This window comes from Patiria miniata, unplaced genomic scaffold, assembly GCF_015706575.1.
Source record: "Patiria miniata isolate m_02_andy unplaced genomic scaffold, ASM1570657v1 HiC_scaffold_2, whole genome shotgun sequence".
In the NCBI taxonomy this organism is placed as follows: domain Eukaryota; kingdom Metazoa; phylum Echinodermata; class Asteroidea; order Valvatida; family Asterinidae; genus Patiria; species Patiria miniata.
In genome coordinates, this window is record NW_024037058.1 from 11,756,521 (window position 1) to 11,770,527 (window position 14,007).

The window sequence follows — 14,007 nt, forward strand, 5'->3', positions numbered from 1 at the left end:
GTTTCAGTTGAAAACTAAGCTATATTACTAAAGCCTGCTAGGACTGCGGAGAATCCAAATCAACAATGTTTTTCATTGCCAATCCATAGAAACGGCCCTCTACGGGCCAAATGGCTCTTGGCTAAATACCAGGACATATTTCATGTATTTACATGATTTAGAAACAAAACAAATTTAAATGTTTAATAATAATAATAATAGTTTGGGAGGCTAATCATACTCGCAGCTGAGAAGCTAAATTGCAAAGGGCGCGGCTACAACGTGGTCGAGCCGCTGGCGGCGCCTCCAGCAACTAGCCACATCGACCCATGTACATGTATGACCACGGAGCACAGCCTGAGATCGAAAGTGTTTTATTTTTCCGGAGGAAGGAAAACCGGAGAGCCCGGGAAAATACCCTGATGGCAGAGGAAAGAACCAAGTCTACTCACATACATGTATGACATGTATGGTCCGCAGATTGGATTCGAACCGGGGCCACAGTAGTGAGAGGCGAGCACTTTACGCACAAGCCACCCATGCCAATGGCCTTGGGAATGAAAGAATAAAAAAAATGGATTCCATCTTATGTTCATACTTTCAGCTTTAAAAATATGCCATACATGTACATTAGCCAGACCTTACTGAATGCCTAACTGTTGCCTACCTGGTGTTTGACACAATGTATATAATCCATAAAATCCAATAGTCACAGCATAGCTAATGGCAAACACTGGTTGCAATATAAGTCTTCCAATTTTCAGGTTTGTAAAGTCTTTCCAGTCAGGCAGGCTCGTCTCTTACAAGCACAAGAGCGCGACTACATGGCCTCATCAGTATAGACTCCAGCTCTCTCAGACCTGCTGGTTTGCCATATCGCAAGGGCGGTAATGTGAGGATGAATCATCAGGCTATATATGCTCACCGATACAAAAACTACACTTCCCCTTACAAACTCTGGGGCAGGGTCTAAAACTCCTGGCTCATGAACTTGTGGAAGGGTTCAACTTCTGGTTTCAGGTGAAGTTGGGTTTGAAATCCATTTAAACATTCTGTAGCGAAGATCAGTCAAGGTTTGACTCTTCAAAAGATTTGTGTGTATCCTCAGCTAAGATTATTGTTCAGAATGGCTTTTGGGGGAAAAAAAACAGGCTTGTGATCGTTGATCTTAGCTTGACGCGATTAGTCACATTTTTGTTCGGGTATATGGTTGGCCATAAGGCTCTAAAATAGAACCTGACTTTTGTTGTATATGTGGGGGCGACCTCATGGGACTTGTCAGCCCAGGGTTTGAGCCTGGAAGCCCCGATGGATGGCAAGGAAGTCAGGGAAATTGGCTGATTGGCCGTGATGTGGAGATAGCGCCCCTAGATTTTATTTACCATGACCTGCTCCTGGGAATACAATTTGGCTGTTAGCTGGAGTGGGTATAGTTTATTCACTAGTTGGCCATATTAAATTGAAAGCGAGGCAAACTTTTTGATTTTTGGAACTTGCGAATAGAAATGAAAGTAATGAAATAAAGTTAATTACAAATTAATCGCATTCTGCTCTGATGAGTAATTTAAAGTTTGTGATTAGTTCTACGCTAAGGTAATACATTGCTTTTTCTGTTATTTTCAGAAATGGAGGGATTTGGAGGTTAGTATTTTATAGCAAACACTGTGTGCTCAGTGTTGTGTCGAGTGATGGTGAGAAAAAAATCACTCGGTGGGACTCAAACCCACGACCTCCTGCTTGCTAGTGCAGACGTCTTACCACTCCACCACCGAGCTTGCCGGGGTTGGCTGGCTGGTTCGCATCTGCAATAGCAGTGGGCATCGCAACTAAACTATTCATAAGATGGAATTTACGTAGGGGTGATGTAAATTCAATAATGGGTTTTGCCCTTCACCGATGTATTTTATAAACACTGTATACTCGAGTGTTGTGAGGAACAATCGCTTGGTGGAACTCAAACCCACGACCTCCTGCTTGCTAGTGCAGACGTCTTGCCACTCGACCACTGTGCTTGCCGTGGTTGGCTGGCTGGTTAGAATCTGTAGCAGTGGGTACCGCAACTAAACTATTCATAAGATGGAATTTGTGTTGTTATTATAGTGGTGTTCCCTAACGTGGCGCACTTTGACGTTTACATTGACTTTCCTCATAAAGTGCTGCCAAACTTCTTTGTTGACAAACTTCAAATTCATTTACCTTATTAATGCTTGCTATGTAACCTCTGTGAACAATTTCAGTGTCATGAAATTAAATCCGGAATTCAAAACGCTGGCATCCGGAATTTGGGCACAAAATGGCTGGGTGTTCCCTAACGTGGCGCGCTTGAATAAATCTTGGAAAATTCCAAATTAAATTTGAAGAATTTCTGTAAGGTTGATAAATTCTGATAAACCATTATGATCTCCACTTATATACCCAAGTAGAAGTTTGTCACAAAGTTGTTTTCTTATTTTTTGGGGTCATTTTCAAAGGGTTCACTGCACTTCGAAATAAAATCGGAAAATCACGCCGAAATACATTTTTCTTCTAACTTTGTAACAGGTGGATTAACTCGCAGATTTTGAACGGGAGTGTTTAGAAATTGATGAAATTTCATTTTCTGTGAAATTTCAGTTTCTGTGAAATTTCAGTTTCTGTGAAATTTCAGTTAAAACTTGTGCTGTAGCTAGGCGCTACAGGCAAAAAATCAAAGTGCGCCACACTAGGGGCTGCGCCACGTTGGGGTACATCAACAATATTGGTATCTTTACCAAACTTTCAAATCTTATTGGCACATACATGTAATATGACCATGGCATCATTGAAATCTCAGAGTACGTGTAGAAGTTGTGTGATTTCAGGTGGATTGAGCAATATGAATTAATGGAAACAGTCAGCATTCAATACATGCATGCAGACTCACTGTTGGCGTGCTTTTTAAAGTTGCTTTGCCATGCACACATCTTGTATCAATAACTACTTAAACCGATGAGTAAATGCAGCTGAAAGTAGGAAGGAGGGGATGATTAGGTCACAGTTGTGAATTGATTGATGTCAGATTCATGTGACCCAGCACTGGGGCCAGCAGTCAGATTGCCACTTTAAGTTTCATCGTTCTCATTAAAGGTGTATTTTTAAGTTTAAACTACAATTCTCATTATTACTTTTGAGCTGATTGGCTTAAAATAAGGTTTACAATTTCGCATTTGCAATAAACGACGCGACTTGATTCTTTCATCATTTTCTTTGTTGACCAACCACCAAGTGATATGTAGCAGCTCCTGCCAGAGCTTAAACAGAAAAAGAATCTGAAACCTTGAACAGATTCTTAAACCATTATACAGGGTGAGTAAAAAAAACCAAAACCCACATGTTGGGACCAATTTTTTGTGAAGTTTTGCATGTAGCACTTTCAAAATCTAGAAAATTCATAAGCTTTCTTTTAGTACAAGAATCATTCAAATCACTCATGTACTTTTTAATTTACGGAATTGTTAAACACAACCACTATTTGAAAGTTTTGTCCACGGATCACAAGAAGGTAAGTGTTCTTTCAGCAAAACGAATCACAAATCACATACATGTAGGGATGCGTGTGTGAACTGTTTTCGTTCTGCTGAAAGAACGCACACTTTTTTGTGATCCGTGAACAGAAATTTAAAACGGTGGCTGTCTTTTATAATTCCGTAAATTGAAAAGTACATGAGTGATTAGATTGATTCTTGTACTAAAAGACAGCTTATGAATTGGGCTTTCATATCCTAGATTTTGAAAGTGCTACATGCAGAAATTCACTAAAACAATAGTCCCAACAATTGGGTTTTGCTGTTTTTTGACTCACCCTGTATTAAAAGCCCTGACTATTTTTCACTTGAACTTTTCCTTTTTTCTTTGGACTTGTTGGAGGTCACTGTTTCAGTTTTTCTTAGATTAACTTGTGAACACCTCTTTTGATAAGTAAATTAGCTGACAAGGAAACATGGCAATGAGGATAACAAAACAAAAAGCTCTAGGCAAAAATAAGTCTTGAGTTTTCAATAACTTGAATATTGACGTCAATTAAACATCTGGCTTTATGATTTTTTTCTAAATTGGATTTTCCTGTGTCAAAATGGCGATTCTATCAAGGATGTTTCTGTCTGACCCCCTTCTTCTGACCCACCTAAACATGACAAAACTGGGTATAATTGATTGCAAATTAACTGTGTGGCATTTACACATAGTACGTATAAACTTGTACCGGTATGTACCACTAGATTAGGCAAAAACCTTCCGGCTTTTGCTTCCAGGGTTGAAGTCTGGAGGGGCCTGTGAGTCAGGCAGATTGAATGAAAACACAAAATGCTTAGAGATTTAGATTCATCAAGCGAATTCCGGAAAGTGTTTTAGTCAGCACAAATGTAGACTTACCAACAAATGTAGACAGATGAGTGCCATTAATTTGTGCTATGGACTCTGTGTACACCCCCCCCCCCCCCCACCAACGGCATTGCTAAGACGCTCACGCAAAGGTGTTAGTGGAATTACAGAACCATGTTCATATAACTCAAACCAGCATACGCAAGTGGTGTGTCCCTGCCCCTTGGGCTGTCTAAAGTTGTCGCGGAGCAACATTTACTGTTCATGAATGGAGTCTGTATTACCGCACAGCAGTATGGAAATAATACAAAGTTTATTTTTGCTGGTTTTATATTTATTAAATTCTTCCTTGGAGTGCTGTGGTCCAGTATATTTACAGTGTTCGACCGGTACATGGGTTCGAACCCTGATGGGGAACATGGTGCGTGTGTCCTTTGGCAAGACACTTGACTACAATTGTCTCTCACCACTCAGGAGTAAATGGGTACCTGAGGGTATACTAGGGTAGAGACCAGATTGCGTTGATTCGGCTACAAAAAAGTGGTCTCATGGCCTGATGAACAGGGGTAATAATAACTGTGAAGGGCTTTGAGACCTAGCTTTGCTGGAAAGTGCTACGTGTATATAAGAAACACACACATAACATTGTTATAGTGACACACATTATGTATTTTTTTTACCAATTTGTTTGTGCTGAAATATTTTAAGCTGAAAAAAAATTCATGTAATGACTTGATATTACTTTCAACCCAAGTTCTGAACCAAAATTTACAAGGTTCATTTGGGCCACTATAGATCTAGACTCAAAGCAAGTTTAAGAATAAAATCATGATAGGCACACTGTGTCATTGATGAGTACCTATATGTGTGTACATGTTCATGTTCATGAAGCTTTAGGAGTAATCCACGCCCTTCCTTTTGGCAAATTAATGATGCACTTTGGACAGTTTATAGATTCCCTGAACGTGACTCGGTCTCAAGACTCTAAATTGCATGTTTCCTTTTGTACTTTGTTTCCCACCCTTGTTCAGGGTTGAGGCTGAGAGGCTGTGCCGGCTGAACAGTGTCTTACGGGGCATCCGGTTGGGCAACTTCAGGTGAGTGTCAGAACCAATTACTCTACCTCACACACATTCATGATCGAGAGCCGAATATCTCACTGGTCCATTCACCATCACGTGCCAGATGCTATTTTTGCTGTTTACCAAGCGCGTGCGCGTGCGAGTATTCACGCACACAGTAAATACGCACATGTAGTACTTTGTGTGCGCTTTACGAAGCAATCGTGGAACTGTCGCACGGGTGTAGTACGCATGCGCAAACATTGCCCTAGCTACGCATGAAATGATGGCTGCACACAAAAATGGTACTTAGCGTTTTCTTGGGCTTAAGGATGTCAAACTGGAGAATATCGTGGACAATAAAGATGCCTCCTCTACTAATCAGTAGTCCACAATTAATGTGGTATAAACTCTTAGAAGTTACTGTATTGCAAAAGAAGTGAACTTTTCAGAGGTTGGGCAGTATTGTTCTCCGAAGATTTTATGCCGAGCTGCGTACTGCTGCAACGGAACATTCGGTAACTATATATAGGAGGTATAGTAAAACAAATATAACATGGAATATTTCGGGTGGATAGTCGATATTAGCTCCCCGATTTGAAGTTGACAACCTAATGCCCTCGGCTTCGCCTCGGGAACTAGTTTGTCAACTTCCAATACCTCGGGGAGCTAAAATTGACTATCCACCCTCAAACCATGTTATGTGTATAATGTGTTATTAGGTAGTCTTTGCTCAAGACTGGATTTCAGAATAAGTTCCTCTAATGCAGCCAGTCCATCCCTGGCATGCACAGCCAGGCTGCTGTGAGTCAAACAAATCTGGAAATTTAGGCACTCGGACTTAACAAAGTCCAAATGAACTACCTGTATGCTACTGTAAATGGGTGTGCTTGAGGTACATGTTATGTATGCTTTAAATTTCTGAGTTCCAGGTGCCAAAATTCCCAATCTAGACCAGATTTGATTAATCTTGTTGATAGTACCCTATGCCAAAGTCTTGGTTTCAAGAGTTCAAGACGTCCTAGTGGTGCGATGTTTTAGCACTCACTAAGCGGGCATCTTATTACACACGTCAAAAATAAGCCACAAACGACCTTTGGGAATCTAGTATTTTCTGCTCGGGAAATTTCCTAGCAGAATTGTCTGTGCATTTGCTGCATGACGTAGCATGTCTGGTTGCTGTACTGCAGTTTTCAAAGCTACGTGTTTAATACAGCAAGCATCGTTGGATCAGAAAGGTCGGTCTGTGTGGATGAAGCCATCAGTTTTGTAGCAAAGAAACTGGACCTTGAAAAGCTAAAATAATAATCATTAAATTGGTGCTCTTCCTCCATTTGAACGTGGCCATGATTCGACTGATCCGTACGGTCGACATGTGCTTACATGTGATGTCAATGTCATGTTCATGTACATTATATAACCTGACAAACTGTTTTCAGAACAATTCTTTTGTTTCCACTGGTACGCATGCACTGTTATTTTGCATATTTAGTCCTGCCCTATTGCAGTGCAAGATTCCTAAGATGTTCTTTGGTTCTTTGTGTGCAGTTCGTCGACCGAGTCAGGTTTCTGGATGGCCCTATGGGACCGGGAACGTACATGTACATGCTGCTGCGCGCGGACTTCTATTGTGAATTACCCCGCTAAGAACATCTTGCATCAAGACCACCTCTACCACTGTGGTCACTTTGCTGCATTACCTTCAAAGTCTTACGATGTTCACCCATTTCACAATAGCACTCCAGTGTTGCACCTATATGGTGTATGGCACACTGGTTTATGGCTATCCGCTCCGTTCACAAGTACCCCCTTACTGGCAAACAAAGTACAGTTGGGGGTGACCGACCGATGCCTGACTGAGATTTTACCGCGTTGCGCGGCCGTACCACTGCGTGTACATAGTACAAATCCCCTGGTGTACATTGCGTCACACACAAGGAATGGTGCGTGTTAACCAGCTAAATGTCCCGCCCATGGGACATCCTTGCTAGGTAAAAGGGCGCCCTCTTTCATTGGCACACGGAGCTCATAGCCCCCCTTGACCAAAGATATTGACTAATTGGGGAACCGCCAACATAGGGCTAGATAGCTCAGTTGGTCAGCACACCAGAAGGGTTATCTGGAGGTGGCAGGTTCAAGCCCCGCTTCAGTAAATTTCTTTGTTCATCTTTTCAATTGTTATAATTCGTCTAGTCACTTTCCTTGTGTGGCTCATTTGAAAATTCGTAATAAAAAGCCGTATTCTCTCCGAGTAATCCCGTTTGCTAATTCCCAGGTCTGTACCGTGACTTAATTTGGGCTTGATCCCTGGCTGCATGGCATACTGGTTTATGGCTTCTGACTAGCGTCCCTTGATATTGACTAATTGGGAAACCGGGGGCTGAATAGCTCAGTTGGTAAAAGCACCGGAATTAATGGTTATCAGGAGGTCGGAATTTCAACCTCTGCTCCAGTCAATTCTTTCCTTAAGATTTTAACAAAGTTTGATGTTTGCAACTACCAAAATATCAGTTCTGCATGACTCTAGCTTATTGCAGTTACATGTATTCAAGTCCCTTGACTAGAAAGTGGGTGTCACCATAAGAATTGATATACATGTGTACACTGCCTCTGGTGCAATGTGTCTGTCATGGCCTCTGACTAATCAGTGTCTGTTTCCTAAACTTGGTCATTTAAGTCTGGATGTTCAAGGCTGAATTACCCATAAGCTTGCTCAACAGTGTAGCTCATAGTGCAGGTCACTGAAAATAGTTTGGGGATCATTCACTACCGGTATACTTACTGTCCTTATTGTTATAAACAGTACTAACCCAACCCATCCCTTTTCATCAGTCATGTCAGTGGCAAAAGTGTGTGTCCGAATGGGTGAAGCATGAGTAAAGTACATGTACTGTACATGTAATGAATGACAGTAGATGGCCGTTGCCATTCAGAAAAAAAAACACATGCACAATGTGAATGTACTGTACATACAATGTACATGTATACTGCTGTTCAAATGGCAAATTGCACGATTTGAAGGTGACATCATCTGATCAATAAAAACAAAGACACGGTTTGTCTTGCGACATCATAACAAGAGCCAGGATTTAATTTGATATGTCATAGATCAAGCTCCTGCTTAAATTGCATTGATCAAACGTTGAGTGCATCACATCACTGTCAGTCGAATACTGGGGGATTTAAAATAGGCTGTCTTTCACCACTTCCCTTGCCATGCATTTGTATGTACAGTACAATGTATCAATCACCTCCAGTCAAAGCATACTTGTAGCTACATTCTTATCACCGCATAAAAAGACAGTCCACACTCATTGGAGGGGTCACATTTTTGAACCTGATCATCTTATGATAACGTCATCTATATAGACCTTTGGGGAATGTTGTTAGCTAAAATTTGATACCCTGTTTGCTACCAAAGACTGTAAATTGTCCAAGATTGGCAACGGTTAAATGAAAAAAGATTTAAAGATTATGCGTGGACTAATTAAATTGCTAAGCGTAACTTCACGTGCCCCTAACTGACCCCTATCGACTGCACATTGCCTAAACAAAGTGCGGGTAATTTAATTTCACGTGCACCGTGCGATCGGTATTCCCCGCTAGTCGTTTCGGGCAGTGTGACATTGTCACGCAGCAAATTTCCACTCGTTTACTCTTTCAATTTGCAACTTTTCAAGCTGCATCATTTTTCATAAACTGTTTGGTAGCAAACAGGGTATCAAAATGTAGCTAACGACATTCCCCCAAGGTCTATATAAATGATGTTATCATAGATAATCAGATTCAAAATTATGACCCCTGCAATATGAGTGTAGACTGTCTTTTTGTGCTGTGTTTGTATCAAATAAACAAGGGAACTGTTAAAAGCACTTGATTGATTTTGATTTCTGTGATGACTTAGCTGGGAGGGTTTTTATGCCATGTGTTCTTGTTGTGCACTGAGCTGACTTTGTGCCAAACATATCTTTCATATATATGTTGCTGCTTTGTTTGTGTTTTCAGATATGTGAAGGAACCGTTGACCCTGGGTGATCATTCAGGCAACCATTTTGTGATTGTTTTACGGTAAGGCGATGGGAATGAAATGTTCTCTCAGTGATTTACTGATATGTTCATATGCATGTACCTCATAATGTTAACTTGTTTATGTATAGTTTCAATTCATTGTGCCCTTTCTGTCAACACTTGAGTGTATATAAAAGAAAGTTTACAACATCCAGATCAGCTTTTCTCTATTCTGCCTTTGGTACAATCACCTAGCATGCATTGTACAGCTACACTAAAGGGCAAATTTGCAAAGGCATTTTTATAAGGGTCATTCTATAAAGTTAGGGTCCAAAGTGTGACATTTTTCCTGTACCTATTTATAATTTGCCATTCAAGCATCCTTAACCCTAACCCCCTAGTAGTTCATCAGGATTACCCTGCTAAATCCAACGGACTAAGTCCAACCAGAGTTTCCTGCTCAATCCACTGTGCCTTATTTTCAGTTGTCTGCTGAATCCAACAGAGTCCAACCTGGCGTTATAATGCGGTTCAGTTGCCTGCTGAATCCAACATTTTGCATCAGGAATGTACACCGTGGGTTTACTGCTCGATCCCACAGGCTCCATCGGGTATATGATTTAGTTGGATCCTGTTGGATTCAGCATTAAGAAAGACTTCAAAGATATTTTTACGAATTGTTGTTATTCACGATCACTCTTGGAAGACTGTTGCTTTCAGACTTATAAAATCAGAGATGTCAGATGCAATGAGGACAGGAACAAATTGACAGATCCATCATTGATATATCAATAGCAGTTATATATAACTGCTATTGCATATCTGGACATGGGCACAGAAGACCCTAATCATTCAGAACCTGAAATAATAGACACAAAAACTTGCCTGACACATAATTACCACATTAATTGTCTCATGCATGAACACAGCAAACACATAAAGTTGTTGATTAAATGTACAAGGTCCAATTTTTGAACTTTGGGCCCAGGGTTCCCCTAACATGTAAACCATGGGGAAATTTGGAAACACACTTTTTTTTTTCAACTTCAAATCCTTACCGTAAGACAGGAATTTGTATCCTGCGTAAGAGTTCACAATAGTGCATCTAGCTAAGCATATTTCAACCCCATTGTGTTTGGATTTTACATGTGTATGTTTTCTGATGTTTGCAGAGATGTTAATGTGTCTCAAGAGGAGATTGACCAAGCACTCACTTCCATGCGGGACGTGGGTTTCATCAACTACTATGGCATGCAACGCTTCGGCAACTCCCAAGTGGCCACACATTTGGTTGGAAGGTGGGTAGATATATACCAGAAGCAGGTCTACTCAGACCTAAACCAACTCGGATCCAAAGCAACTCGGACTTTAAGCAACTCAGACCCAAAGCAACTCAGACCGAGACCAACTGGGACCTGGACCAATTAACTCGGACTTAGGCCAACTCAAAACCCAGAACACAGAGACCTGGGCCTAATCGGACTCAAACCACGGCGGACCCAAGCCTTTTGGACCAATACCAAGTCAGACCAACAGTAGTCTTACTCAGCCCCAAACCAACCCAGACCCAAACAATCCGAAATGTACAAAGACCACCTCGGTCCGAGATCAAATCGGACCCAGATCAGAATAGAAACAGACCAACTTGGACACAGACCAGCTCTGAATGAGACCATCTTAAACCAGACCATCTGAGACCCAGAACATGTATATTGGAACCAACCATAACCAACTCTTCACTGTACATGCTTGTCTTCAAAGCAAGCTGCCTGAAACATGTGTGTATGCATGTATCTTACAACTTGTTGTTGGTGACTGAATAACTAACCTACATGTAGTGTGTGAGAGGAATTTCAAATAAGCAGAGGTTGTCAATTTGGGTTTTAATGATGTGTCTGTAAAATGTGTTACATGTACATGATGTAACAACACCCTCTTTTTCCTTAATAAACATATTACCATGTACGGATACTTTAGCACACACAAACACATGGGTGAATTTGTCTTACATCTTTTGTTCAGAGGTCCACACAGTGTCTTCAATGCCTGCCCACATATTCTTGTTCCATAACTGTGGAGGCTACACAGGCATTGTCCCATGGTACTATATACCGACGACACTATGGGGACAGCAGAAAGTCCCCATAACTCGGTCCCTAACAATAAAACCTTCCCCATAACGCAGTGACACACACCATGAAAAGGAAGAGGCAATCCATGATCGGCCAAATAGTGAGTACGTTGTTAAGACACATCAACAGCCTAAATTTATCATAACAGGCTTAATTTTATTGTGTTCCACAAAGAGGAAATGATGATTTATTCGGAAATCCCTGCACCTGAGGAAGCATTGCTTCCAGTTTTGATGACCACGGGTATCAAAATTAGAACTTTTGTCACATCTGGTCTTCGGGAACAGATGGTTTCTTGCACAATCACAGCCACCTGTTAAGGAGCTGATCTTAGATGATAACTGCAAGGCTGACAAATGCCAACGCTGTCAAAGGCATCTGTTGTTCTACTCAAGATGGATGGAACTTTGTCATTCCGTAGTGCTTAATACTGCGGAGTAAGGAAGGGATGGTGCATGTACATAAGGGAGGAACCCCTGTGTGGTACCTCTTTCTTCAGTGTTGGCCACCCAAGCGCTAGTCCAAATTAGTGTTGTGCAGACCCGACCTGAAACCGACTTAAGCTCAGATCGGGTCGTTTGTCCATCATTTCAGTCTGGTCCGGGGTCAGTTTCAGTGTTGCGTTTGCGATTTTCGAGTCGGGTCGGTTAAGCCATTTTGGAATGGCTTAAACCGGAGTAAACTGAAACAAACCAGAAAAAAAAAATGAAACAGTTTGGAACTTCACACGGTGCAATATTTATTGCAGAGTCGCTGTGCCCGGTACGACCAAAATGGTTTGCTGTATGGTATGATTCAGTTACTGAGAGATGACGATTAAGCTCAGGCACAAATAGTGTTCACAGTTGCCCTAGCCAGATATCAGGTTTTTTTATTTCTTAATTTTTGTCGGGTTGGTTGAGTTAGTTTTGGGGAGTTCAGATCGGTTTCGTGTTTCGGATCGGTTTGGCCTGGTCAACCAGACCCGATGCACAACTCTTATTCAAATCCAGGCTCTAGCAATAGATTAGATGAACAGTTACCCCCTCAACAGTGATGAAGAGGCACAACAAGTATGAGTACAACAATGTCATTGCCACTATGCATATGGGGTTTGCAAAGAAAAGTGGACACTAATACCGGATGTGCATAATTTAGCATAGGAACATGTATTGTGTCATGTACATGTACACTGGATGCTGGAGCTCTTGTAATGTATGTTATTAAATGCCGTCTAGCATTCCTAGTAAACAGTAAATAGATAACACAGTGCCAAGAAGATGAAAATGCAAACTGATTTCCCCAACCTATAGACACTGTACACTCATGATGGCCTCTCTTCAATGGTTAAACCATTGTGCATGCTAGTGTACAAAGCAACTTGGCCCAATTGCATGGCGCTGCATAATAATAGTTAGCAGAAACGTTGTGTTTACTGTAGCAGAAAATTGTGATAACCTTAAGCATTATTTCATGGCGTGGTTGTGCTGAAAGTTGCGCATGCATGGAGATTTCTATTGTTGTGTCACTGATTTCGGCAACTTTTTCCTCTGGGGTAAAGAGTGCTTTTGCTGTGCTTACTTCTAACGATCTCCATGAAAGAGACTGAGGCTGTGATGACAGAAAATGGGGTGCTTATAATTAGCAGCATCATGAAGTTATGTCCTGGCCTGTGACAGATGATCTGACCAATGGCTAGCACAATGCTTCCACCATTGAAGGGGGCCTTTGTGATAGTATGGATAGGGTGCCCCGATTGGTCTGTATCCAACCCCACCCTCCCTACTCAACCTTTGGTACCTTTCCAGCTCCCACAGAAAATGAACTGCAAGTTTTCCGAATTTTGTTTGCAAGTACTTTGTCTTATAATGACATTAACACTGGATGCCTTGATAAAGAAAGTTCGGACATATTCAAACATGTTTTATTGACAGTTCACCTCCCATTTCCTAACAGGGCTGTTCTCCTGAGCAAGTGGCAGGAGGCTGTGGATCTGATACTGAAACCGAGAGAAGGAAGTGAGTTTATACTGAGATTAAAGTTGGACCTTGGACTTGCGTGCAATGGTACTCAGAATTAATTGCAGTAACAGTGATACAGAAATATCAAGCCAACTCATCATCACCCATATCCCACTCAGAGTGGCTGCTTTGCTGTGTCAGTATGTCAGCGTGTTGTACAATATGGATTTCAGAAACTTTAAACAAAACTGCAACAGTCATAACACATGAGATTTAGACAGATTGAATCATCATTCATACATACCTAAGACAGTTTATCCATTCCTAGTGGTTGAGAGCCCGTCACGTGGCCGGTCTTAAATGGATGATAAAGACATGGCTAGCTGGTTTTAAAGACTTTTCCAGTGTCACATAAAATTTGGACTCCTAAAAAGCCAATGCCTCTTTCCGTTTTATCGAACCTTCACTATTAATCCTCACGTAGGCATGTGCAATACTACCAGTGAGTCAGAATTTTATAGTTCTAAATGTACAACGCAACGCCACAGG

The 14,007-nt window shown here is 41.3% G+C and overlaps 1 protein-coding gene across 2 annotated transcripts in view; it reads left to right on the forward strand.

The window, feature by feature from the left end:
• LOC119726517 (pseudouridylate synthase 7 homolog) overlaps nt 1-14,007 on the forward strand; it is a 76,621-nt gene that overhangs the window by 41,548 nt on the left and 21,066 nt on the right. For both annotated transcript variants that reach the window (XM_038198239.1, XM_038198240.1), the window contains exons 8-11: nt 5,349-5,414; nt 9,384-9,446; nt 10,559-10,684; nt 13,454-13,515. In XM_038198239.1, the coding sequence (XP_038054167.1) occupies nt 5,349-5,414; nt 9,384-9,446; nt 10,559-10,684; nt 13,454-13,515 (317 nt within the window). The remainder of the gene's footprint in view (nt 1-5,348; nt 5,415-9,383; nt 9,447-10,558; nt 10,685-13,453; nt 13,516-14,007) is intronic.